At 36.3% G+C, this 26676-nt stretch overlaps 2 protein-coding genes across 2 annotated transcripts in view; one reads left to right on the top strand and one right to left on the bottom strand.

Annotated features, from left to right (window-relative positions):
• The window catches only part of APOO (apolipoprotein O), a 32462-nt gene extending 22249 nt beyond the window's left edge, over nucleotides 1-10213 (bottom strand). Inside the window, exons 1-4 of the mRNA XM_062600235.1 lie at nucleotides 10123-10213; nucleotides 7137-7197; nucleotides 5188-5298; nucleotides 2668-2787 (exon numbers count right to left, since the gene is read on the bottom strand). Coding sequence (XP_062456219.1) covers nucleotides 2668-2787; nucleotides 5188-5298; nucleotides 7137-7166 — 261 coding nt within the window. The 5' untranslated portion in view covers nucleotides 7167-7197; nucleotides 10123-10213. The remainder of the gene's footprint in view (nucleotides 1-2667; nucleotides 2788-5187; nucleotides 5299-7136; nucleotides 7198-10122) is intronic.
• Nucleotides 10214-10348: 135 nt separating this feature from the next.
• C1HXorf58 (chromosome 1 CXorf58 homolog) lies at nucleotides 10349-19052 on the top strand. Its single transcript, XM_062577256.1, has 7 exons — nucleotides 10349-10474; nucleotides 10645-10739; nucleotides 12549-12660; nucleotides 13785-13916; nucleotides 14764-14993; nucleotides 17698-17848; nucleotides 18693-19052. Exons 1-7 carry the CDS (start codon nucleotides 10349-10351, stop codon nucleotides 18864-18866), a joined length of 1020 nt encoding a protein of 339 aa, XP_062433240.1. The 3' UTR covers nucleotides 18867-19052.
• Nucleotides 19053-26676: the final 7624 nt, after the last annotated feature.

Genomic DNA, 26676 nt, shown 5'->3' with positions numbered 1-26676 from the left:
CTAATATACAAAACCAGTAAGAAAAATAAGGAAAACAGAACAAGTTCTAATTTTACCCAGTTCACCAAGACTACTTCCCTTTATTCCTACTTCTTCCCCTCACTCACAAGTTTAGGCTTGCTAAACATTACATTTTGCATAACATACAGCATTTTCTCAAGGTAGTCTTTGGAGAAAGATCAAATATAGTACCTCAAAATGTAGAGGTCTACTTCACTATTTCACTGAGTTTCTGATCAAGTAGCTGAAATTGAGGATTATCTCAGATTTCTCAGTATACATAAATATTGCAAATTCTTGAGTTAAGAATGCAAAGGAAGAAAATAAAAAACTAAAACTCATTTTTTGCACTTCAGAGGGACATGAGTCATTCTGCAAGCTGATTAATCCCCCTTTCCAAGAGACATTATCTCAAGCCATTAGCAATTAGTAATGGCATTTTTGAGATGATCTGAGAAAAAAAAGATGCCATACAGTGTCAAAACCAATTAATCAAAGAAGCACTACAGCAACTCCAGGAATTACCTCTATTTTTTTCCCCTGACTGACAGTAAGTAGGAAATATAAGTGGTGGGGGTAGAGGGGAGAATCACACTGCTTTTTATCAAAGCAGAAACAAAACTTAGTAAGAGCAACCTTGCTAATTATGCAAAGACAGTTTATTCTTTGGGCAGACCGTACTAGACAAATTCCTAAACATACGTGCCTGAAGTTAAAGAACAGAATAGTCTTGATCCTACTTGAGCTACATCTATGGGGAAGTGAAACCATTTGTTTAGGCTACTACAGTGCGACAGTATCTTTAGAAGAAGTTTCATTTCCTTATTGGTAATAGTGACTTACCAAAAGTTTGTCACAAAAGAAAAATTAGCACATGACAGACAGAACATAACACTAAATGGGTGTTGGCCATATTAAATGCCAGTGCAAAGAAGAGCATACTCTAAAGACTCAGAGACTGACTAAGTTTGATCTTCTGTCAGAGCTCACACAAAACTCTTATTTCTGCATCTGTGTTTTGAACTGGCTTTCTATTAGGATTAAGCAAGTAATTCTTAAAAAAGTAAAAAATGGTATATGAATGTAGCCAATTCTATTTTCAATATCCTGGGTTATCCTCTCATTTTGAAAGGCAACTGAGATGGATATCTAAAATGTTATTTTTTAAAGTAGCTGGGGGGGGGGAAGCAATAGGCTCTGACTACAGTTAAGCAATCAAGATGACTCCAAAACCATGAAGTTTACATGCCTGCTTCATAAAATGAGTCAGTGAACCACTGTGAAGAAATGATCTGTTGTCTGAGCAAAAGAGCATATCTTATGCAAATAATTACCATGTAGATAAAAATGAGGCAAACAAAGTAACAGGCCAGTGAGATGTAAAGCACCGTACAGAGCTTACCTGCAATCAGTCCAACCAGGTAACTAGTCACTTCTCAAATTTCACTCTCAGTTACAGTTACCACAGGCAACCAAACAGAACATAGGCATTTAAAAAGGTCAGAGCTCTAGTGACACTGCAGAACATCCCCCTTCACATTCAGAACTGAAGCTTATACCCTGCTGATGTGCATGTCAGAAACACGTAACGAGGCTGTGAGTGGCCCTGGATATTTTTTCAGGAAAGGTATAGGCAGTATGAACGGTAGGCACCACAACATAGAACTTTTAGGCAGGACCATAGCCCTGAGCTCAAAATCTCATCTTTCTGTACAGAACAGAAAGAGCAGCTTGCAGCCTAAAAGCAAGGTTCACAACAGCCAGCACATGAAGTAGAGAATCATGTAAAGTTGCCAAGAACAGATCAGAAGACAGGGCCATCCACCCTTCTGCCTTTTCAGGCTTAGGAGCTTATGTAGGAATTACAGGGGACATGTATTTCTGGTTTGTATTTATGACCTAGAGGACTCAAGAGTTCAATGTCCACAACATTCCTTTAAAAAACATACAGATCCATGTTCTTTCCAGAAAAAAAGGAGTAAGTACATTTTTTAAAAGCTAAGACTACCTGATCAAATGTTTCATGCAACACTCTCCCTAGCACAACAAGAGTTAAGAGAGTCTCAACAGTCACTGGCTCAGAAGAGTGCAAGAAAGCAATCATACAACTCCGTAACCTAGTAACAATAGTCTAGATCCAGATTACAAAGACCTCGCCTTTCCTTTCTGCTCCAGAGGACCGTTTCTGTATTTAATGACAGGTTATACTGGTACAAATATGCTACCTAATAAAAATACATAAAAACGTTTTGGGATGAGGCCTAGAAGCCACCATGTAGTGATTAGGGATCTTCTCTCTCCCAGAGAGCCATGTTCCTTCCCTCAACATTCTGGTTCTGAAAATACTGATTTATTTTCTAAGCAGTTTTTCCCTGTCACAGTTGCAGTGAGGACAACTCATTACTGCTGCCTCAAAACACACCACTTGATATTTTATGTCAATCTCCTTTTAATCATGCAAAATTTGGGAAAAATATTTTTAAAGATAATTATTTTTTGTAAAAATACTTTGCTGCCATCTAAAGATTCTTATAAATTCAAATCCTTTCATGACTATTTTTAAAGCAGTTCTTTCTTTTACATTCAGAAATATTTTAATTCTGCATCTAGAAACCTGGCTAAACCTTTATCACCAAATCGCTAACACATTTAACAAAACCGTTATACCTGACACCAGGCTGTGTATGGTTCCATAACATGCCGCAAATGTGAAATCCCTTCTTCCAACTGGGTTTGTGGATTCTCCACATATTTAGTCTCACGAGCTGGACAGGAGTAGAGTGACAGCTGTGAATATTACCAAACAAGAGGTTAAAAACAAAGGTGTAATTATGCAAGTAGGTCTGCAGGGCACTAAGTCTCTTACCAGAGAGCCTGATGCTTGCTACGTAAACAATGCATAATAAAAATTCAAGTACAGCTGCGAGACAACTATTAGGAGCAAAGTTTAATTATACATTACAATAATGACTACTTCTAATTGCTATGCAATTCATCCAAAGTAGGTGCTATATGATCTAAGTCACAAGTTATAAATTACTGTTAAAGTAGTTTAATAAGAATTCAAAACATACTTGCCAGAAATGTTTCTAGTCTTAATCAGCACTTCTGGTTCCCAGTTAACATACCAAATGTACTAGAACTTTAAAGTCACAATCAATCATTTCTTCTATTTGCACAGGCCATTATTAGAGAGTCTAAGTAGTTACCTAACCAAGGTAGCACCTAATACAAATGGGTTTATTTATTAATAAACTACATCCCAGCTTTTTTTTTGTTCGTTTAACTGTACTACATCCCAGCGTTGTAGCCATTAACCGCAGTAGCAATTGACTGCATTAACAGCACCAAAATGATGATAGGAGCAAACAGAAATTGTAACATTCACCTAAAGAGCAACGGGCATGTTCACATAATAAATACTAAAACACCGTAATTTGGGGCTTAAGGCACAATGTACTTATTGCAATTACCTGAGCACATTTAAGACTGTAGTATACCACTAAAAAAAAAAAGTTTATACTATTGAAGTGGAACAGCAAAACTTAGATAAAAATAGAAAAAATAGAAAAAAAATGTTAAAATTCCTGATATTTTATACTAAACTTGTGTTTAGTATAAAAGTTTATATAACATTTTGTAGTTAAGTGTAAATTAATGTTTATCTTGAAGCAACATATTGTTGCTTCAAAGTGCAGTTAGCACTCTTTTCAAGGTAAGTTGGAAACAATTATCTATAGTAGTAAAAAAAGTTGTTAACCAGATTTCCTAGGGAAATGAGATTTAAAATTATTTTCTTTTAAAATATTATGAGGAATCCAACTATGGAAGTTGTCAAATTATTTTTATGTACCTGTCGCTGTATCTCTGATTATCTTTGGCAATCATAATCACAATTAGTCACCTGCTAACAATTTTTGATCCTGTTAGATAACCTCACAGCCAAGTTTGAAACACACGGATAGAAGTCTCAGAGGTAATTAAATTCCCATATGTCTGATGAAACTAGACAGTTTCAGAAACTGCACACTGTGAACGCTAAGAAAGGCACCGGAACTCCACCATCGCACATGCTGCTTTACTGAAGCTGACGGGCAAGTCGATCACTCAGCACGAGCGTAACCCCAGGCTGTTGCCTCACTACTGACTCATGCCAATGGAGGTGCAGGGCACACAAAGACCCAAGCTAAAGTTCCTCCTTTGAGGGAAGCTAGGAGACTGCTTCAGCTGTCGATCTTCTCATGCTACGTAAGTGAACTGCTAATGCAGACATATCCAAAAGACCTAAGCCTACACAAAAAAAAAGCTTCATATAATTCCACTGCTCATGAAACGACACTTTGGATTAAAATGTTTTACCACTACGTTAAAAAAAAACTACAAAATCTCACAGACATAAGGCCATATTTAGTTATGAACTATAAAATATGTCTTTAATGTTTGAGACCGTTAAAAGCATACGCAACAGTACTTGTAAGTAATTACACTACGGTTTGAGATAGGACAGGAAGTTACAGAATTCCAATTGTGATATAACCAAGACATCTGAAACATCTTAAGGAAACAGTTGAGTGACAGGTTTAAATTATGACTGCATTTTGTATTTGTTGCTACCTAGGTCCTAATGCTGCAAAGCAATGAAAATTGACATAATTCTGGGTGGAGACAGTGTAGTCTGTAGGCTACAATACTTAGTGCTACCAGACAAGAAAATTTATTTCTAAAACAGAGAATAAACTACTGCACTTCTAGAAATACAATCTTCTGGTTTTACTCTTTCATTTGAGAACAAAAATGAAATTTTAACAGAATTTGACAACAGTATTTGTCATAAAAATATATGGCATTATCTAGATAAAAAAACAAAGATATTCCTGTGGATTTGAAACACGACTCCAGGTAAACTATGAAGGTGAAAAGAATTTCTGAATGAAGAACAAAAAGCTTTAATGTACAAAAAATATCATGCATGAGAGCAAGTCTGACACTGTCAAGCAGGTTTCACCAAATGCAACACCATACTGACTTCTCTGTTACTGAAAATAAAGAATTGAGTTTAAAGGCAAGATACAAAAGGTAAGGAGATACACACAAATGCGTTTGCTCTTCAAAATATAGTTGGTCTTTCAGAATTCTGCAAATATTTCTCCATAGGTAGAAGAGCATTAGGGATCTAACCATACTTACTTCATCAATTTTCAGCAACTCCTTTTTGGAAGTTTCCTTCTCTGAAGAGGAAGCATAAACTTGGATAGAGAGCAAGCCCAGGCTAACAGGGGTGGCCCCCAGTTGAATTACCTGGAAACATCATGAGAAGACATGTAAGCTCTAAGTCCAAACAAGATGACAACATGTTGGAACACATTCTATACAGACAATATTTATGCTCCAGTATACGGTCATAGGTGATAAGTTAAGATGATTGGAAGTCAGGAGAAAGGGAGGTCAGTAGTACTCAACCTAACACTCTTGGGTGCTCAAATGGTAACACACAAATTATTCGGAAGGTATTTAGAAAAGCTTAAGACTAAAGGAGACAGCAGCTGTAAATGTTAATCTCAGTTTTCACCTCACAAAAAGATCATTTTCTCACTTGAAATACAATTATACTCAACTTTGCCAGTATAGATACTAAGAACATTGTATTACTTAATTCATATTTTAAGCAATTTTATGAAATTCCATAATGCATCTATTTTCCGTAGCTAATACCAAAAAATTCAGCATTTTAATTCTAGTTATTGTCTACATCCAGATTTACAGGGGAGAAAGAAAAAAAAAAGACCTACAGTTGAAAGTATCAGCACATAGTTCTAAAATTCTTAGAAATCACTGATTATCTCCTACTTTTATGTGAGACAAGAATTACAGTACTGCTAGCATCATGACAGACACTTGACTGTTTTTGAATGCCTCAGATTCAATCACACAACACAATCACCATATAAAAGGTAAATACAATTTTTCCTATATTCAGGATCTATGTTAAATTGTATTTCTTAAAGGAAGAGCATGCTTTAACCAAAAACCCAAGAATTTAAGAGGTTTGACTAATCAAGAATACACACACAAAAAATTTCCAACAAATACTCATCCTTATTAGTTTATCCTTATTAATCCAAGAAGAGAGTTAAAATAGAAGACCTTTCAATATCTCGTCTTCATGTTACTAAACTGAGAAACATATATATCTTAGTTGTGCAGAGTTACAACAGTCTGTTATTTGCACCATGTCACAGCATGAAGGAATCCAATGGCTTGTGGCAACCAAGCCGGAGATGCTCATGGCCTGATTAGTCCTGCTGCTCCCCTTGCCCTGCCTTTGGTGGCTGGAGGGTTTCACTGCAAGGGAACTCACCTCACTAACTTGGCATAGATTAATCCTGCAGAGGAAGTGGAGAGCTTTTTGTGGGGTTCGTCGATTGAACCTATTCATGAAACAGTCTGATTAGCACCAGAAGAATGTGTGGTTAGGGAAGAGGGGATGAAGAAGAAGGCAGCAAGACCTCTTCCTTTTCAGGGATAGTAAGGATATTATAGTGACTTAATGGCTTATGAAACAAGCCTATGTTAAATCAGTGCATCTTTCATCCTTCTACAACAACCAACCTAGCAACACGATTAGTCTTAAATCACTTTCTCTCTGCCCATTGCAGAACTGTTAGAAAGTAGCTTTAAACTTATACAGACTGTTTATTGTATACAGATCAGTATTTGCAACTCAGATTTCATCCACCGCTTTACAGATTGAATATTTATTAAACATTAAATAAAACCAAGAGACTCTTCAAACTCAAAACTAGAATATATAGTTGTCAAACTTCCTGAAAATGTCTGCTCATGTGCAAGAAACAGCACATATGAATCAGGCCACATGGTTGTTTTTCAGAAAGATGCAATGGATCTGATGGAGGGCCAAAAGGGATGGAAAGGGATGGAAAAACTTGCTTAAAATGGAAGTTTTTCTTTACTTATATAGACTCATTAATACAGCAATATAATGAAACACCACAATGACCAGTCCAGTTATGTTTCACAGTCAAGGAAAAACATGAACAATCTTTAATAATGTTTGCTTAAACAAAGACTTTTCACACACTTTAATTAGCCAAGACAAAAACATGAATGCCACTAACCATTATTAACTGTAGGATGTATTTCCTCATTCTTTTATTTCACTGTAAAATTGTTCTCTCGCTGAAAAGGCAAAAATCTGAAATGCATTTTCATTCTGAAAGTGTTTTCAGTAAAATATTACTTGCTGCGATTTTTCTGATGTTAAAAATAAAACATACGTCTAGAAAAGGCATCAAGATACTCATCTACTCCATTTGCCTTCCTCAACGTAGCATCACATTTATTTAAACTACACCTAACAGTTATCTGAACTATCATGTTGAGTTCAAATATTTCAAGTGAGCCTAAATTTCAAGCTACTCTAGTAAACTAAGAATAGCTGTGCTATAATAACTGTTACACCAATGGCATATACTACACTCAAAAGATGTTAGCAATAGGGAAGGCTTTTGAAATAAGCCTCTCTCAACTTCAGTCACCCAGACACAATATCTGACTAGAGCAAACAATTGTTATACGTATGACACAATTTTCACAACTTCAATTTAATGTTTTCACAAGTGTCCTTCGTATAAAAGAAATCTACAAAAACAGCAATAAAGTTTTTTGTAAAATGATACTTTAATTAAAAGCATAATTCATTATTGATTCACCTCCATTTAGGAAAAATAAATCAAGTCTACTGTGTTAAACAATAGGTGTGTTTTTTGCCTCTGTTTACATAATTTTCTAATAATATAAATAGTGTTAAATATCACCAACAAGAGTAGTAAATCTAAATGCCTTAAACATTTGAGTGTTTTATGTAAATATGCACATATGTATCAAGCATGCTAACAGTGGAGCATAAGAATGGCATCACCTCAGTTTTCCAAACAGTTGTCAATGATCACAGGATTATTCGAACAGAAAGCTTTAACTGTACTGTTGTAATACTGTTCATACTATCATAATACTGAAGTGCAGACATTTTCCAAGGGTTCTTTATCTACATTTTACACAACAAAATGGAATCAACAACTAGAAGTGCTATATACACAAAATAAAACATTCTGTATTATGAAGAACTAACTGCTCTCTTTTCCATTTCCAAACGTCACTTTAGAATCTCATTTCTTAATTTCTTAATCAGAGTACTACTAAACCAATTGTTTTACTAAAGCATTTTGATGGAGCTTCAATTTGCTTCAGTCCTACATCTATTCAATTGGTAAAAAAAGAAAAAAAAAAAAGACATCCTCTCTAGGCAATGTTTTGTATTTTCATTAACTAAAAAAAGTTTATTACTTTTTCTAACAGAAGAGTTCAACTTTATTTGTAAGCACCAGATCACTTACAGACAAACTATACCAAAACTGATAGAAAAGCCCATCATATTTCATTTTTCATTCTTTTGCTTTACTGTGTCCTTCTCAAAGTTTTTAACTCCTAATTAAAAAAACCTATGGGAAAAATAGATTCTCTATTAGTTCTCAATATGAGCAGGAAAAAGAGCGCAAGATAAAATAGAACTTTTTTTTCCTTATGTCCATTTTCTTAATTCACTTGTTACTGTGACTGTCAGTCTGTCAAGACTGGGAGAGAGGAAAAGAAAGGAAATCCTTAATTATACTTAATTATGCTTTTGTGAAGGGCGATATTTGCCCTAAGAAGCAGCTGCATTTTCTCTTCCCTTCTTTCTCCTGACTCCCAACCCTAACAAACAAACAAGAAAACCCACTCTTGAGCATTCCTTTTACCTGAAGCACAGATATGAAGAACAAGAAGTCTCCTTCCCTATTCTTAGCAGCTGAAACCAGGCTGGCCTTAAGCACCAGAGTTTGCCTAACCTCAATTGCTGTATAAAAGTAGTAATATTATGACAGTACACAAAACCCTACAATAGATTTCAAATATATAACCAAGCTTAACGCAAACTGACAAGTAATGCACCTAAAAAAAAAAAAAAAAGCAATCTGCAAGCTCAGTTTCTGGACTGTAATGTAGTTTGAAGTTAAAAAAATCCGGAATCAGAAAAAGAACAAACTTTCATTTTTATGATTTTCAATGTTCTTTGAAATAAATGTTTTTATCTCTTAAAATGTATCACTTTTCATTTGAATAATATGAATAATGTCTAACAAGTTTGATGTGCCAACTAGAATTTGGTACTGGAAGTTCATCACCAGGACATACGTGATCCCTTTAATGTAGAATTCAGTAACACTTACGGAACCCTCAATAATTCTGAGAGTAAATCCTTACATAAAGGTCCTTACATAACTTGCTATTAGTCTGAAGCAGGCTACGGCTCTTACTAGCTAAGGCAAAGACCTCTGGGGGAACATATCTGCTGTGTGATTTAAGCTCAGATCATGGAAGCTTCCTCCTTCCTTTTCACAGACTTTGCTGAAAACCTACACAAAAATTGAAAAACTTTTAAGATAAGGAATTTCGGAGCTATATGAATCCAAACCCTGTAGGAAAGTAACACTAAATCACAATTCCATGCTGCTGTGTCTAATAAAGACCAAATTTTAAGTAATGGAAGGTGGTCCCCATATTTTGCTTGCTGGGGAACAAGAATAGAGGACTAGGCCTCACTCTAAAACATCAGTGAGAGATTAGGTGACTGCAGTTATAGATAATGCCCCCGGCATATTCTGCACACAGCTGCCAGCTGATAATCCAGATTTTTTACAAACACCAAGCTGTAAATCGAAAGGACTTAGCCGGAAGCGCGCTGACCGCTGAGTCTACGCAACCGATGAATAACACTTGGCTTTAACGGAGAAAGCGAGGGGCTGACGGCGAAGCCGCTGCAAGAGGCCGGCGCCGCGGCCCCGGGCAGCCCGGCGCGGCGCCCCGCGGCCAAGGGCGCTCCAGGGCCGCCCCCTGCCGGCCGCGCCGCCGCCCTCCGGCCGCGCCACCGCGGCCGGCGCCGCTGCCCCTTCCCAGGGCGCCGGGCCAGGGCCTCCGGCCGCCGCCTGCCCTCCCCATGCGGGGGGGGGGAAGGGGGCGCGTAACGGCCGCCGCGGGGAGGGGGGAGGGAATGGGGCTCCTCACCTTGAACATCGCGGTAGCGGCGCGGGCTGGCGGTGGCGCCGGCCGCGTCGCTGGGCTGGTGACGTCAGCGAGCTCACGCGCCGCTACGGGAGCCGGCGGGGAGCGGAGGGCCAAAGCGTCGAACTGGGCGGGGCCTCGCGCGCCTCAGGCTCGTCCGGCGCCGGCGCGCGCCGCGCGTCTCGGTCTCCCGGCAACGCGGCGGGGCGGGGCGGGGCCCGGCTCCGCCATGTCGGCGGGCCGCAGGCCGGCGGCGGCGGCGGCGGCGGCAGCGGCAGCGACCATCCAGCGTGGCTGGCGGCGCTACGTGCAGACGCGGCTCTTCAGGCTGCTGACGCGGGCGGTGCGCGCCGCGGTACGCGCGGGCCGTTTGTGCCCAGCCCCGCCTGGGCGGGGAGCAGCATCTCGTCCTGGCTCGTGAAAAACGTAGTTTAAAGGCGGTTCGCGGTTCCTCTGTAAAGTACCGCTGGGGGGCGTAGAGCTGGCGGAGCGAGAAGTCAAGTCTGTATTTTCCGTGTGTTTCAGGAGCACTGCATTACGCACGAGATCCTGAGAAGGGTGAGCCCCGCGGAAGCGGAACTGATACGGGATCCTAGCATGAAGTGTAAAGTCAGGTTCAGGTAAAGCGGGCACAACCGTGTGTTCGTTCCAGTCCAGCGCACCGGGTGACTGCAACTTAACGAAACAGTGCCGTGTCTGCTTTTACTATGCGTACTGTCAGGCAAGGTGACAGTTTGAACGATACTTGGCTTTACGTCTTTATTTATGACAACAGATATTTTTGTAGAATTTATCTTCTGGACTAAAATTTCCCCTGTAGGCTTCCAGCAGTTTTGAATATTTTTAGAAAGTATATTTTAAAGTTACTACAGCAAACAGTTGAGAAATGGCGTTCTGTTTATCTTTGCCAGGTTACTTCAGGAATTTTTGCTTTGGGAATTTACGAAAAAATACGTAGTCAGGGTTCATGACTTCTGTATGTTGGAATATTAAAAGTGAAATAGATTCATACAAAAGGGGAACATACCAGGCACATTTTGATTTTTTTTTAATTTGGACATTTTGGACTTGGATCTTATTTTGAATACACTGGAAGAATTTTGGTAATATAAAATATTCTGAGTTTCAGTATGTACAAACTTCAGGCGGAGAATAATGACTGTCAAATGCAGCTAGGCTGATCATAAGAGTTCATGACTTTATCTCTGCTAATGGAATTTTACAGGTTATTTTGATCAGTTACCAGCCCCAGATTAAGGTGATGCGGTGGGGCTGCTTTGCTCTGATTCCCATAATCTCTTGCTGGACTTTGACTGAAACATTTACTTGTAAAAGTCAGTTGTGCCCAATATTTAAATTTTGCATTTCTTCATCGGTGTATAGTCATAAGAATAAATACTCTTGCTGGGACCCCATCTTTTAAATCATTACATTAAGGTAGCCATACTTCCATACAAGAAGTGTTCTAGGGTTCAAATTTTTTAAAATATATATACCATTCCGTTCTGAAGACTTAAATTCCAGCCTTTCAATTTAACAATATGTGAGCAGACTGATCCTATGGTTTTTATGGCAGGATTGCACATTTTTAGTCATTCTGTGACATCCTTTAAATGAAAGGTTTTCAAGCTATCATTCCAACTGTTCTGAAAATCAGTGAGAACTTTGTGTGAATTTGAGTGGACTTTCAGATACAGAGCTCTATTACTTTAGATAAATTACATTTGCTATTTGGAAAGTTTTGAGGTCCTAGGAACTATCAGGATCAGTAAGATATGAAAATGTGGTTTTAATAACCATTTTACAACCATTTTTAGTTCAGGTCACAAAATATTACTCCTTATTTTACTTCATTCTTTCACCTAGATCAACTAATTGTGTGTGCATGCGATTTTTTTTAAAGTATTGATTCCTCATTAATTTGGGAGTGATTTAAAACGACGATTTTCAACGACTCATACTACTTAAATTACCTCCCACAAGAACTGCTTCTGGTTTGTGGGATTATGTGTAATGTGCCTTTCATAAAGCAAGCAGGGTTCAATGTTGTTATCTTGCAGCCTTTGTAAAAGATACTAGGATACATTTCATGGTATTAAAATGTAGATGTGGGTAGAGTATAGACATAAGGAGATGTGCTTCCTTATCTTTCCATTTTCAGAATATTAAATTAAAAAATAAAACTACCCCTTTCTGCATATTTTAGGACTCCTTGATTTTTGCAACCCAGGAATTGGGATCTCCAGTTCATTTGGAGCAAATTAGACTGGAGGAAGTTCTTTGCAGCTTATATCAGCAATAATGAGTACTAAATTCCCTTCAGATAAGATAAAACAAGACAATAATCTTTTCTGATTTAAGTCATCGGAAATTTGTTCTCATATTGCAATTAATTAACTGTGTTCTTTGTTTCTGTGTTCTGTGTTCAGATTTGCTGGTCAGGAGTTCCCACCTTTCATTGTGTTTAAGATTTTTCGCAACACTCAAGGCAAAGGCAGCAGATACATTAGTGGAAAAAGAATAATAAGTCCATCAAACGAGGTGACTTATTTTGTGTTCATGTGAGGTCATTTTCTGATCAGTTAGTGGTATCTTGGTGCTTGTTATTTTTTGACATTATGTAAGATGCTTATCCACTTACTTAATCGTGGTCACATAAAAATATATTTCAAATGCAAACAAGTTACTTGCTTCTACTGAATGTTATTTTTCAGTAAGCAAAGAAAAATTGTCTTTGAGCTTAAAATTTATACACGAAGCTTTTCATAAAGATATGTGAAAGCATGTGTCTGTATTCTTTGTGTAGATTGTTAGGTATGGAAAGAGTATGTTCCATAGGCTGTGTCATACAGTTGCCCTTACAGTTCTGTTGTGAGGCAGTTCTGTCATAACTAGGCTTGAAGGGGTTATTCAGTCTTCCTAACTTTTGCCACCTAACATAGCTGCCTGATGCTTTAGGAACATTTGTTGCCTAGTCATTGATTGAATGTAGACTCCACCAGAGGGAGTTAAGAGCGCTTGAATTAGGTTTATGTTTTGAAGTGCACTCACCTAGTCTTTTTGTCCTATTACTCCAAGAGGAGCCATGGCTCCTAATTTAGCCACATAATTAAGTACATCAAGAAAGTAATGTCCAGGTCCAAAAATTACAGTAGTCTAAAATAGTTAATACTGCTTTTAGAATATGCATCCTTTTAAGCCTAGAAAATTATATCAAGAAGATTTTTGTATAAAATCAAAGCATCTTAAAGAGGAGGATTCGAACTTAACAGATACTTCATCTGTTAGGATATCATGGAGAGACAGAGGAGGCATACACGCTCTTGTATCACCTTAAATGTTATTTGTAATGATTTTGTCATGTCGTGCCATCTTTTTAAAAAAATCTTGTTTCTTTTTTAAAGTCTCTTAATAGACCTGATGGAACCACGTACAGCATGAAGAAATATTTTGAATTTATTTGAAGAATAATGGGAATGCTTCACCATCACATTGTGGAATTAGACAATGCTTTTGTGTTTTCTCAATGAGTTTTCTGTAAATTAGCAAAAGATCTTTTTTATTTGTTGGTAGATTGGAGAATTGTTAGGTGAGGTAAGAAGACTTCAGGCTTGTGCCTGTCTTTTCTTTTTGAAGTTTTATTCTATTTTTTGCTTATTTTACAGGCAGCAGCTGATGCTTGCAAGTTAATGGGATATCGGAAATATTATGAACAAATAGTGCAAGATGAACTTCAGTACCAAAAGCAAAGGATAACAGATGAAACAGACATTGCTACAATGAAAGACTACATGCATGTAGGAAATGTTTCAGATATTTTATTACAAATTTTGATCATAAAGGTTCCCCTTTTTTAGCAAGGAAGCTATGATTTTATCTAAAATGTAGATAAGTGACTTACAGATAAAGAATGATAATGCATCTTTTTCACTATAATGTTATACTTTGTGCAGTCATTTATATCCGTGGAAAATAAGCAGTAAGTGTGGCACACGTTTGTGGAAAAGTGATTTCATAGTATTTTACAGCAACTTTGTGAGAGCATAGAAAGTGACTGGGCCACTTGCAAGGCAGTCACATTTTTGATGTATTTTATTCATCCTCAAGGTGTTAGAGGCAGAAAATTTTCAAAGATAAAAATGACGTGAGAGTCAAAAAGAAGAGTGATGCCACTGGGATATACTAATAGAACCTGTTCTGTTTAGTTCTTAACCAAAGCTAAATCCTAGGCTGTGGATGGGACTATGTTTCCCAAATGAATAGAGGATAGAGATTTTTAACTGTTTTCTCTATTTTAAAGTTTGTTACAAGAATATTAAAGTCCAGTTGTTACTGCACATACAGTGGTATAAATATATATATTTTTGTAATCTTTTTAAAGTAAATAACTACACAGCAATTATTCATACACTTACATAATGCAGAAAAAAACCCCTACAGAACAGATACTGTTTTTTTTTTATTAGAAGAATCTAAAGCACGCTATTTTATGAGCTTCACCATCTTGAATATATTTTTTTCTTTAATGCGCAAGTTCATCTTTAAGGTGATTGATATGTCTGATTAAAAAGAATGGGAAAATCTTTATAGAGAAGACCAATACAAATATACTAGTTTTCATGTAGGTTTGCTGTTCTTTGACAGTATATCAGTAATCTGGATGAAACCCCTGCATACTTTGGTGGCAGGAATAATTGCTGGAGAAGGTTGTCTCTGAAAAATTTCCCTAGGACAATGATAGTGTATGACATAATGGAATATGCACAGTCCAGAACACTGTCAGACAGACTTAAGAAGGAGCTGAAGTTTCTGCTGCTGCGGCCACAGAATAAAGAGCTTTGGCATGATCAGCTCATGGCTGTTTCTAATATTAGGTAAGAACCTGTACCAAGTTTCATTTTATTTTGCATGCCAGTATTTTTCGCTTTAGTTGGTAGTTAGCATTTCTAAATATTTGTGAAAGAGATATTTCCTTTAGAAAACTGCAGCGCAGAAAAAATTGAAAATGTTGCTTCATAAATGAAGTCAGTCCAGGCAAAAATACAATTTAAGAAACTTTATTCCTAATTCTTTGACTTAGCTGTTACACTCTTAATCGTTCATAATGTTGTATTAGATAGCTTTTTTTAGTTTATTTTTTTGTCAAGAAAAAACAGTTCTTTACTAGACAGTTATTTGCCACACCTATGGGGGAAAAAAAAATGTTGCATATTCCTGTTTGAGTTTGTAGCACCTCGCCATTAAATATCAGTGTAGTTAGCTACTGCCACTGATCACTGGAAAACTTGTAATTCTAAAAAGCTAGTTTATCTTGATGCTCTCTTTGATGTATTTTTTTCTCTCAAAGCACATTTTTCCATGCACTGCTGCTTCATTGAAAAGGAATATATAATACTAACATTGTGAACCTGGCCTCCTAAATATTTTCCACAAAGTACAGTAGGATGTCACATGTCAGGTATATAGCTTTTCTAGGTAGGTCTCCAAAGCACATAATCTTTTTCTTACGTCACTGCTGCTTTTAGCATGTATGTGTTAAACAGCTAATTGAACTGTCTTTTATAGGGGTGTATGATGACAGATTTTATCCACTGACTTTATGAAGGGAGTGTAGTTAGTATTTTCATAAAAATCCTATTTCATTATTCATACTCTAAGTTGGAAAAAGTGGGTTAAGCAGATTTTCTATTTAATGATACTGTTTTGGTTGGAACGAAGCTTACCTCATGTTTTTGCCTTTCATTTTACTGTGTACATTTTAAAACTATTTTGCATTAAATACTTGTGCTGTTTTGCTAGCTACATGGTCTGAAGTCATATGTTCAATAAGCAAATCACATGTTAAGAATAGGCAGATGCCATTGCAGATTTCTTTGTGCTTTCTGCTGACTTACCTTTAATTACATCAAAGGGATTACTGCATTCATCTCTAAGGTGATTCAATACTTGAATTTCTGTGTGCTGTCATCAGCTTTGTCACATTCTGACAGCATCCAAAATATACTCAGTGCTTTCTAAATAAAGATTCTATATTCTAAGACAGGTGACAGGTAGAAGAGAGAAACCTATTGTGCAAAAAGCAGTTTAGTGCAACTGTTTTGATAATACCATAGTTAAGCAACATAACTTTCTGTCCATAATTCAAGTTTCCGACTAACTGTAGTAATCAAGACCTTTAGCTCCAGCATTTTTGAATTACCCACTTTTAGGCTCTTCCTTCAGCATAAATGAATAGCTTTTCTATTAACAAGTTGCTGATGCTAACAACAGAGATGACAGTGAATGCAATGTGTAGCAAATATCTTGGAATGCATAGGCTGTATACTACTAAAAGCAGTAAGAATGTATAAGCTAACAAACATATTTTTGATGCCCTTAAGCATCAACCACAACAATTTTAACTCCTTTCAAAGTTTAAACGCATCTCAGATTTCAGCTGAGCTGAATAAATTTTGGACATTAACTGAGGCTAAAAGGTGGAAAGTCTTGTATCTGTTGACAGACTTTAAAAATATTTAACACATTAATTTTTTAACCTAATAAATAAATTGCTTCCACAGTAATCCTTAATTTCTTAGCAAGGCGATGTGGATATCTTACCTCATTTGCATATAAATATATTTACATCAGTATCTACATAAGCTTGTATATTAAATGTAGTATCTTATTTACCTGGATGATGGCTTCTAGCCTACCTAATTTTCATAAAAGGCATGCTTTCTTTTCCTTATTGTGCCACCTCTTTAATGACTAACATTTGATTTAACAATTAAGTGAGCTAAGTATTTTTTTTTTTTTTTACTGTGATCAATTTTGAAGGGTTTTTCTTTTTTCCTCCACCAAGGCACATACATATAGAAATATCCCATGAATGAAAAGTAATGTGTATTATGATTACTACATATACACACACTATTTTACAATAAGTACGTTATATTACTAAATGTGTTTTAAGTGCCTTCTGCCCTCTTAATTTTGCTGTAACGGAATTGCATTTTTACGTTTCTAAAAGAATTCACACACACTGTTAAGAGTAAGAGGAGTTACAGTGAAGTCCATTGGACTTCCCATTCATACACACAGAGAAAACTTCTGGAGAATATAACATATAGCCTTACATGCTGTGCTACGTCTTTCATGGTATAAGCTAGTTTGGTGAGAAATAGGGAAGGATTTGCATACCTGAACAGTGAAACCTATACTTACATTATTAGTGAAGCCTTGGTTTGAGTCCTGACTTGCTTCCCTGCTAAGCCTCTACTCGGGGACTTGAAACCTTAGAGGATCCCAAGGATCAGAAGAGAAGCAGACCACTCTGCAAAGGTTTGCTGGGCAGCTTAAGAAAGAAGGGAGTCAGAACTTAGTAACACATTAAGAACAGTCCAAATTTCTTCCTTACTAATGTCACTACCACCATCATTTGATACAGGAAAAGATGATGAGGAAGAAAATTATTATTCGCTCCCTTTCTGGGAAAATAAAATTTGGTTTCCTGGCTTTCTTTGTTCAGTCTAGAGCAATATCCTTTCTTAGAGAAGCTACTGAGTTGTTTTTGTTTTTAATACTCTTCTTTTCCAGGTCTTCATTTCCATGTAATTCATCAGTCACCTCTTTGTTTTGCTCTAACCGATCAACTACAGTGTCTATGCAGTCAACGCGTTGCTCTTCTAAAGCTCGACAAAAGATAGCAAAAATGAAGCAGGCGTATTTGTGTGAGAAAAAAAGAGAGGTATGATGCAAAATTAGAATTTTCAGGACAGAATCCAGTATTTCTGTGGAGACTATTTTTTAGCCTGAAGTCCCACTATATTTCCTTACACTTCAGTAGCATAGGTGACATTTGTTCAGGCTGTTTTTGCATTTCTCCATTGATTTTTTTTTTGGGGGGGATGGGGGCTGTTTTTTTTTTTTAACAAAACAAAACAAACATAAAAACTTTCCCTCACGTTCATCAAAACCCACCATATCTAGTACCTCTAGAAGACTGCCTTCATTCTGGGTGCATTTACCAGCTAAGACTAGCACCTGACCTTACGTGTGTTTAATCCTGAAGTGCATTTATGGAACAGACTTTGCAAGGCTCTATCACAAGCACTTATTAAAATTGCCATCTAGAAATTTTCCCTTACCTGTTTCTCTAGACTGTTCACTGGCACACTTTCTATCTTCAGCATATGTTATCACCAACTACTTACTGTAATGTGAAGTCAGTCATATGTTTTCTTTCCCACCACACCCTGCAGAGGAGGGCTAAGGCCAGCTTAATTGTAGGAACTATGGGGGCATACAGTAATGGTGTACAGACTGACCCTCTCTGTACTTATAACTTTTTCTCTAGTGCAGCATGTAAAATTGCCTTTTCAGCTAGTCAACTGCACAAGTCTTGTACAAGCCAGTCCTGGCACAGCAAAAAGCATCATGTTTTAGTTTGCTTTGGCATCTGTATAGATGAGAAGAGTGGCACGTTTTAAGCACAATTTTATTTGGTTTGTCTCCATTTACAAAGTTGTATCACATGATTTTTATTATGTCCTTATTCCTGTACTTTTACGACTATGCATGCTATTATACAGGCACAGAAACTGGATATTAAAAACAGGAGTTACTTCACTGAACAACAAGAAGCTACCATTTCACAAGTGGAAAAGCCCGAGGATCAATCTGTTCTTACAGATGAAGAATGGGAACATGAAGCAGCTAAATTGTATGCTTGGTCCCAGGCATTATCTCTTGAAGATGTTGGATGATTTTCATCCATAGCTAATGTATAAATCTTCAAAAGTTATGGCAGCTTTAGTCATTTGAATGCTTTCAGTCCTGCTTTGAACAGATTGGAAATATAAAAGTATGGCTTCCTACACCTATTTAACTAACAAGTTTAGCTAAACATAGATTCATTGCAATTGTTTTACACTGTGGAAAACTAAAATAAACACTCTGCAATGCAAAAGTAGGACAAAACTAAAACTGAGAACATATGATAATTTTTCAAGGTTCAGAATTCTGTGAAATAGGACTAGTTTATTATTCGGGCATTGGAAAGCTTGTACTATTTCTTTGGTTACAATGTTTAGTTTATTTAGCTTCTTTTCGGAGAATGGTACTGAGCCAAAATGCAGCTCTTTCAGAAGTTAGCTAAAAATTTCCACTAAGCTTTTTCATGATTTGGTCAGCTCCAAGTTAATTCAGTTCAGTTAATTATCAGCACTTGATTTTTCTAATGGCATATTTCTTTTAAGTGTTCTGGATAATCTGTCACAAAAAACAGTGAAGGAAAAAAATCTCATTTGATAGTAAGAAACACTCCCAGATGGCAATAAATAAACTCTCAGCATCAAGAAAAAGGTTTTGTACTCTAAAATGTCTTTTGAAACTTGACAAATTTCTAACATTCTGGGTTTCATTTTAATACTAAAAACTGCCCTGAGAAGTTAAAATAAGTTCTTGGTAACAAAAAAGGAGAACGACCTGTAAGAGGCAGAGGAAGAACCGAGAACAGCTGTTAAATGAGACAAATCTCATGAAACCTCCTCAGCCAAGTAAGGATTACAGGTGATTAGAGCTCCGTCCTAGAAATAAATTAGTCAACAGAACTTTTAAGTGATGCAAGAAAACAGCAGAACACTTTCCTGCTTTCCAGAAGTGAAAATGAAGCCTGTCACTACACCAAAATAGCAGAGAGTGCTTATGCTATGCATTATACTCTCACTGGGGTCACTGCCACAGAAACAATTCCATACATTTTGGATGGCTTCTGAAATCTGGAAAGGAAAGCAGAGAAGAGGAATATACCGACCATCTTCTATTTTTTTTTCTGCCTTAGATTAAGAAAGCTAAAGAAAAAAAGCAGCACATGAAAATACTTGTTTTCAATTACCATTATTCAATTCTTTTGAGAAATAAGGCATAGTGAAGTCTGATAGTACTGCTCCTCAGTAGTACTCAAATATATAAAAACAGACCCATAACACAGAACTGAATGTGTTATCTCCAAACAAAGGGCTACAAAGGGACTTTTTACAGTATCTGTATGCAAATACTAGGACCTAAGGTAATGAACCACAGGAGGTAAGGATTCTTGCACAGGAGAAGAATTAGGTAGTTGGTTAACTTCAGTTTGTAAGATGAACCATATTGCAAAAAAAGTTAAATGAAACAATGCTTAGAATTTGCCTGAGGACATACTGAAAATGACTGTGGGAAAGGAAGCTGCCAATAAGACAACATTATCTATCTGATAAAATTGAATAATGTAATAACTAATAGAACCATGCATCTCATTAGAAAAATAATTTATTCAGCAACATTTATCCATAAAATATGAGAATTGTTACAAAGGGTGACTGCATCATGAGACATATTTGACAGACATATATATGGCAAAACAATACTTTCTTAGTTTCTAAAATGCTATATAGGATTAATCTAGAAGGCTGAGCACTCAACGTGAGACGTTTAATTCATTCCAGTGGATAGAAGACTGAAGAATTGCTGGATACTTAAACAGAGATCATGATATCATGTATGTTTTAAACTATAAACATTGCCTAAAGCAGCTGTCAGGGTAACTAACACATCAAATGTGAAAGTGGAAAGTGTCACAGTAAGAAGGTAAGGCTATTTTTACACATATTCTCTACCCTTTCTCTTGAGAGGGGCAAAATTTCACATGCACCAAGAAAGTTACACTAGACAAAAAACTACTCTGATTAAAAGATGATGTTGAAAAATTAGTAAGACTTCAACAGGCCAGAGTGGGGGTGAGGGGAAAGATCTGTCAGCAAATACATTACAAACTCAGAATGCATCAAATCAATAAAGAATCTGAAACACAAAGCAAGAGTTTTCCATTCCACATTATGGAGCTGATGGAATAGGGAAAAAAAAAGAACTGTACTAAAAGAGGAGCATCTGTTAAGATTTCAAGTCAGCAAATAACTGAATAACTGAACTGCTGCAAAAATAAAGGTAGATATTCCCCCCCCCCCCAAAAAAAAATAATAATATGACACAAGCAACTATGAACCTGTTAATCTGAAAGTTCTCCTTAGTGAAATAATGGAACCATTATTTGGGATTCCCAGTCAACTGTGAAGGTGCTAAGAAGTAAGTAATGTCAGCCAGCATAATGTCATGGAAGAAGGGTATTTCAGAAGTATGACCTGTCTCTCAGAGAAGGGAAACTAAAGAGGTGAATAAAAATAATTGTCAATAACAAATTTACAATGTGAAAAGATTGCTGTCATCTTCTATTCCACCATATCAGAGTCCAATACATTCGGTCTCCTTTGAACTGAAAATGGGGACACATCACAATCAAAGAGGCTCTTTCTCCAGTGATGTATTCCACTGGGATCAATACAAATGCATCTGCAGTATCTTTCGTTAAATACATATATATATATTTTAGGATTAAGTCAAGTATCGGGGGAAAAAAAAGACTAATGACTTCATACAAATACAGTTTTAAGTATTTTCAATACTAAAATAAAAGTAGCTAATTAAAAACCCAAGATTAAAAAAGGTAAAACAATCACAGTTATTTTCAGACATTCCTGATAGCAGGTCTTTATGCTAGAGATTTTGATATGACAGTGAAAGGTTGCAGAAAAACATTTTTCCTTTTGTCTGCCACTATCTGTAAGAAGAGACTGACAAGGTAGATTTTCATCAGACCACTTAAGAAAATAAGTAAAGATCACAACCTCCTGTTCTATGTTTTTTTCCTCTTCTTGTCCTGATCTGAGATAATAATCCTAAAATGCATACAGATTCTTCTTACAAAAAAGTTAAAGCAGTATGGCTTAGATGTCTGACACTTTGAGTGTGTAATAAACGTTTGTTGTTTCAAAGCTGCCAGTTCAATGATCCTGATGGCTATGAACTCTTGTGAACTCTGACTAGCAAAGGCTGGCATCAATTTTTAGTTTTATCATTTAAATTTATGTCTTGATGCTGATTTACAAGTTTAACTACAAAGTCAGTATTATTTCAAGCTGGAAATACAGAGTAGACACGTGAAGGTACCAGATCAATTAAAACAAGGAAGATTATAAATATGGTGCTAAAGATAAAAGCTTGATGCTATACAAGGACTTCCAACATCTCTTGCTGGGATAACTTTAATACGGCATTATGTGATAATGATACACATATCATTAACAGAGCATTATCAATTATACTTAACATTTTTGATTATTTACTTAACCAGCTGAACTTTTAAGTCTTGCAGAAAATTATCCAGGTACACTGCACTTAAGTATTATACAGCTTACACAAGAATGTTTAAAGATTAAAAATATTTTATTTACACATTTCTTTATACACACTTTATACATTTTTTCAGTTTAAAAACAGAACAGAGCACATATGCAAGTCTGAACATACTGTATCCATAGCAAGGGAAAATTACCTTCTGCCAAAAAACGACAAGAAAATTGTTCTTAAAAACAGTTAAAAAGAGGCAATTCTTAAATTATTAGAAGAATTTTATAGCAGCCCTGGGGTAGTCATTAGAGTGTTAATCCAAAATGTACACATGAGGTCATAAATATATATATAATTGTAATTTTAAATAGGAAAAGTCTTTCCAATTGCTAGACACAAACACAACAGAGTTTGAAAACAGCTTCTCCTCTTAGCTTATCAAATACATTCTTTTCAACACAATCTGATATCGTACACTGGAAAGCAGTGAGAGACGATAGTGGAATTGCATTCTTCGGCATATAATAACATTTTTAAAAGATCTACAAAAATAACAATATATAAGGGGAAAGTATTTAAAATAAAAACAGAACTGGCTCATCCCTCCACCTGTTCCCACAACTGACATGAAAGCTATATGGGTTTCACTGAGGTAATAAAAGCACACTAAGTACAGCTAGCTTTGCACTCCTATGTAACACTGTATTTTCTAGAATTACACAGCAATGTTTTCTACCTGCACCATAAATAAAAACTATTACCTGCAACTAGAAAGTGGTTTTCCCCTAGGTACCAGTTAGTGTTAATCCAAAGGTATTTTAAATTGATTCTTGAAAGTTATTTTAAAAGGCTATATAAGCACAAATTGAAATTTGGAAGTGAAAAACTTAAATGGAAATCCAGGAAAGCTGTGCTCAGAAGTCAGTTTTCCTGCCACCTGCTAGTATGACTGTATTTTTATGAAGATTACCCACAAAAATGGAAATTCCAAGTTACTTACCAACTCTCAGAAATAGAATACAGGTGCAAAAATAGTCATTAGTATTTATTTTAAGCAGCTTTATATTGTTTTACAAACATCAAAATCTCAAAACGTAAGCTACAGGACACTGGCAAGCTTTGTTTTAAATGAATTACACGTGCTTTCCAGTTACGTTCTTTCCCACACTCCTTCAGTGAGCGCTGCCACATGTAATGGAACATATTTACTCAAGTAATTTCAATGTTTTGTTAAATGGAGGAGTGTGGAAAGGATGTTTTCTTTGATGCCCCAACCCTGTAAACACTTAACACAAGTTTAATAACATTTGTGGGGGGGGGTTTGTTTTCTTCTAAGTACCTTATAGTTTTCCACTTCCTTTACAGTCCTTTATTGGACTGTTCCCATATGTGAAGTACATACTTGAAGTGTTAGGAGAATCAGGGGACCAGTTCCTTACTTTCATTTTTTAAGGAAAAAATATTAAAAGGCAAAACATCTCCACAAATGTGATTATTTCCACCTGTAAAAGACTTTGTCATTTATAAAACAGACACTTGTTTAAAGTTTTTATTTTTGTAAAAGAAAGGACATAGTGTGTTTCTTTTCAAACCTACTTTAATTTGTACATGCTGAATTTCATCTTTTGCTTCCTGAGAGTCAGGTGAAGCTTCACCCCGATGCAAATATGTATTATAGTATCAGCAGGAAAAAGGCAGCATTTGTATTTTTAAGGAAGGAAGTCCTTAAAAAAAATAGCTGCAAATCTCAGAGGCCAGATAAATGCTAAAATCCCAGAACCTTGGAACTAGTTGCAACAGGACTGCTATCACACTGCAGAAAGTAGGGCATCGGCATCCAGATTTTTGAAAAGACGACAGCAGGTTGCCAGCTGCCGGATATGCTGCCACTAGCCCCTCTTGCTAGCAATGCTTTCTCAAATAGCAGATCCTTTGCAAAATCAAGTACCACCTTCCTTCAGCTAAGTCAATTGGGACCAGATTTTCAAAACTTCTTTTGCCATCTAATACCTCCCACTACAAAACTACTGCTGAGACTGTAGGGGGGAAAAAAGGGGGGGATATTTTTACTTCCCGTAGCACTTAAAGAAAAGATCTGGCCCATGTAAACAGATACAGCAGCATGCTGAATGGGAACTGGCAGTGTTCAAGCTCTTTACAGAAGCACCATTCTTTTTGTCCATTCTGATCCATATGAAAACAGATTTCCCTCCCGGAACTAGCTGCAAGAATTAGACATGAACCTGAAAATTTTACTATAAATGTGAAAAAAAAAGAGCTCAAGCTGTAACTATGTCCAAGAACACTTACTATTTAAAGCAGGTCACATGTTAAGTTTTAAGTAAACATGTGAGATTAGACTTTCTGATACTACATAAAAGGTGGGTGTGAACAGAAGAAAAAAATTCCCTCAAATTTATTAATCACAGATCATGACTTACCTATTCCCTGATGAATGAGACATTTGGATAGTTTGAAATACACCCTATTTTAATCTAATCATCATGTTTAAAATTTGATAGCAATAGAGAGTTCTTATTTGCCAACCTGCTTTGTTTTTATTTAAACACTAAAATGTTTGGAGCAAGGCACTAAAACCATATGCAAACAGACCTTTCAATGAAAAAGCAAATATCCCTCTGAGATACAATGCAACAAAAACAAGTGTCTTAAAAGTTCCACAGCAATGGAAAAGAGAATGTAAGCTAATGTTGTATTTGACATTTGAAATAATAACAGAAGGGCAGAAACGTAAATTAACAAAGCATTCTCACGTACCCCCACATTTTCTAAACCAAAGAAAATTCCAATCATTCCTAATGCTCAGAAGGTTACAGCCAGCTTTTCAAAGGAGACAGAACCTCAGGGAAGCTGAAACCAACAATTCAAGTTAGAATTTCACAGAATAATTACTATTATAATTCAGAGTAAGATCTTACAGAACTGGGTGCTTAAAGTTAAATATGAGCTTAAAAGCAGAGTACTTAAAAATGACCTGGGTTCTCCATTTTCCAGGCATCAATACTCACCAATGACTTAACTGGCAGTTGTTTAGTGCTCAGAACTTCAGAAGTGCTTAAATACAGAGCAAGAAACATAACTTAGATACTTCCGTCCTTACCATTATTTTTAATAAATTCTTGGTCATCTCTCTTTACATCTAAATCATGGAAGACCAGATTTCCAGAACCACATCCTTCGCCCAGATTGGCCCTAGATGAAAATGGTGAAGTGCTCCCTACTATCCGTAACAGGCCCATGAAAGCCTACTTAGGCAGGATCAGTCCTCACTGCCTCATAAGCTTATTAAGATATAGATTATCCACAAAAGGGAAAAAACAGTAAAAAAACGGGGCGGGGGGGAGGTTCTTTGTGCTCTAATTTTCTGTGAGATATGCACAGTAAGAACCTCTTCATCTGCACATAGCCAGCACCAACTGAAGCCAGGTATTCTCTGCACATATGCAGGTTAACACATATACAAGTCTCATAGTGAAATTGAGGTCTTAGTGTAAGCCACAAAGACTGTAGTTAACTTATTCAAAAAGTAAATTAAATTTCTTATTCAGTAAACTGAATGTTGACAAAGACTTAAATTTAATGCAAGGCTTAGTCTGCATCAGAAGGCTGAATATCAATATTTGGTCCAGTCACTACTGGCATGGATAATTTATCACTACTGCTATGATGGTATACACTCTCTCTGTTAAAACTTTCAGAAAGAAAGTACCAATCAATCTTTATTAATGAAAAAAGAATTCTGCTCATCTGCCATATCCTCAGGTCTCAACCTAAAACATAATTATTACAAAGATACCATTAAATACAAGTATAAGGAGTTTAACACATTGTTTTAACTTCTACTGATTATTTCAAATTTAGTTTAGGCAAGTAGATATTTTTAATATAGCAAATTTGGGATGATTTTGGTCCCTGTGTAAGTGCATTCTTTTGAACTCCCTGAGTACTATACATTCCTTTCCTACAGTGACTTCTGACTAGAAGATGCTGAATAAAGTGAATTTGCATTGCTGCGTATAAAGTCTATTGATTAAAGTAAAACACAGTAGCATAGGATTTTACAAATAGGCACCTGCGTATTTCAGCATTTTGCTTCTACACATCTAAATTAAGCGTGAACCTTCAACTTCCCCACATCTCTCCTTTAGATTTTAGAATGGCTAATTTCACATCATTAAAGAAAATTAGAATGTGAATAATTACTTTTATCATTATTTGTATCTTGGCAGATATTCTTACCAATTTACTGTCAAGAAAATTTACAAGTTAACACAATGCAGTTATTGAAAGTACTTTTGGATGACACATCTCAATTCAGGGACTCTGAGA

Source organism: Rhea pennata, chromosome 1 (assembly GCF_028389875.1).
Source record: "Rhea pennata isolate bPtePen1 chromosome 1, bPtePen1.pri, whole genome shotgun sequence".
NCBI lineage: Eukaryota > Metazoa > Chordata > Aves > Rheiformes > Rheidae > Rhea > Rhea pennata.
The sequence above is the reverse complement of the archived record's forward strand: the minus strand, read 5'-3'. Positions and strand labels throughout refer to the sequence as shown.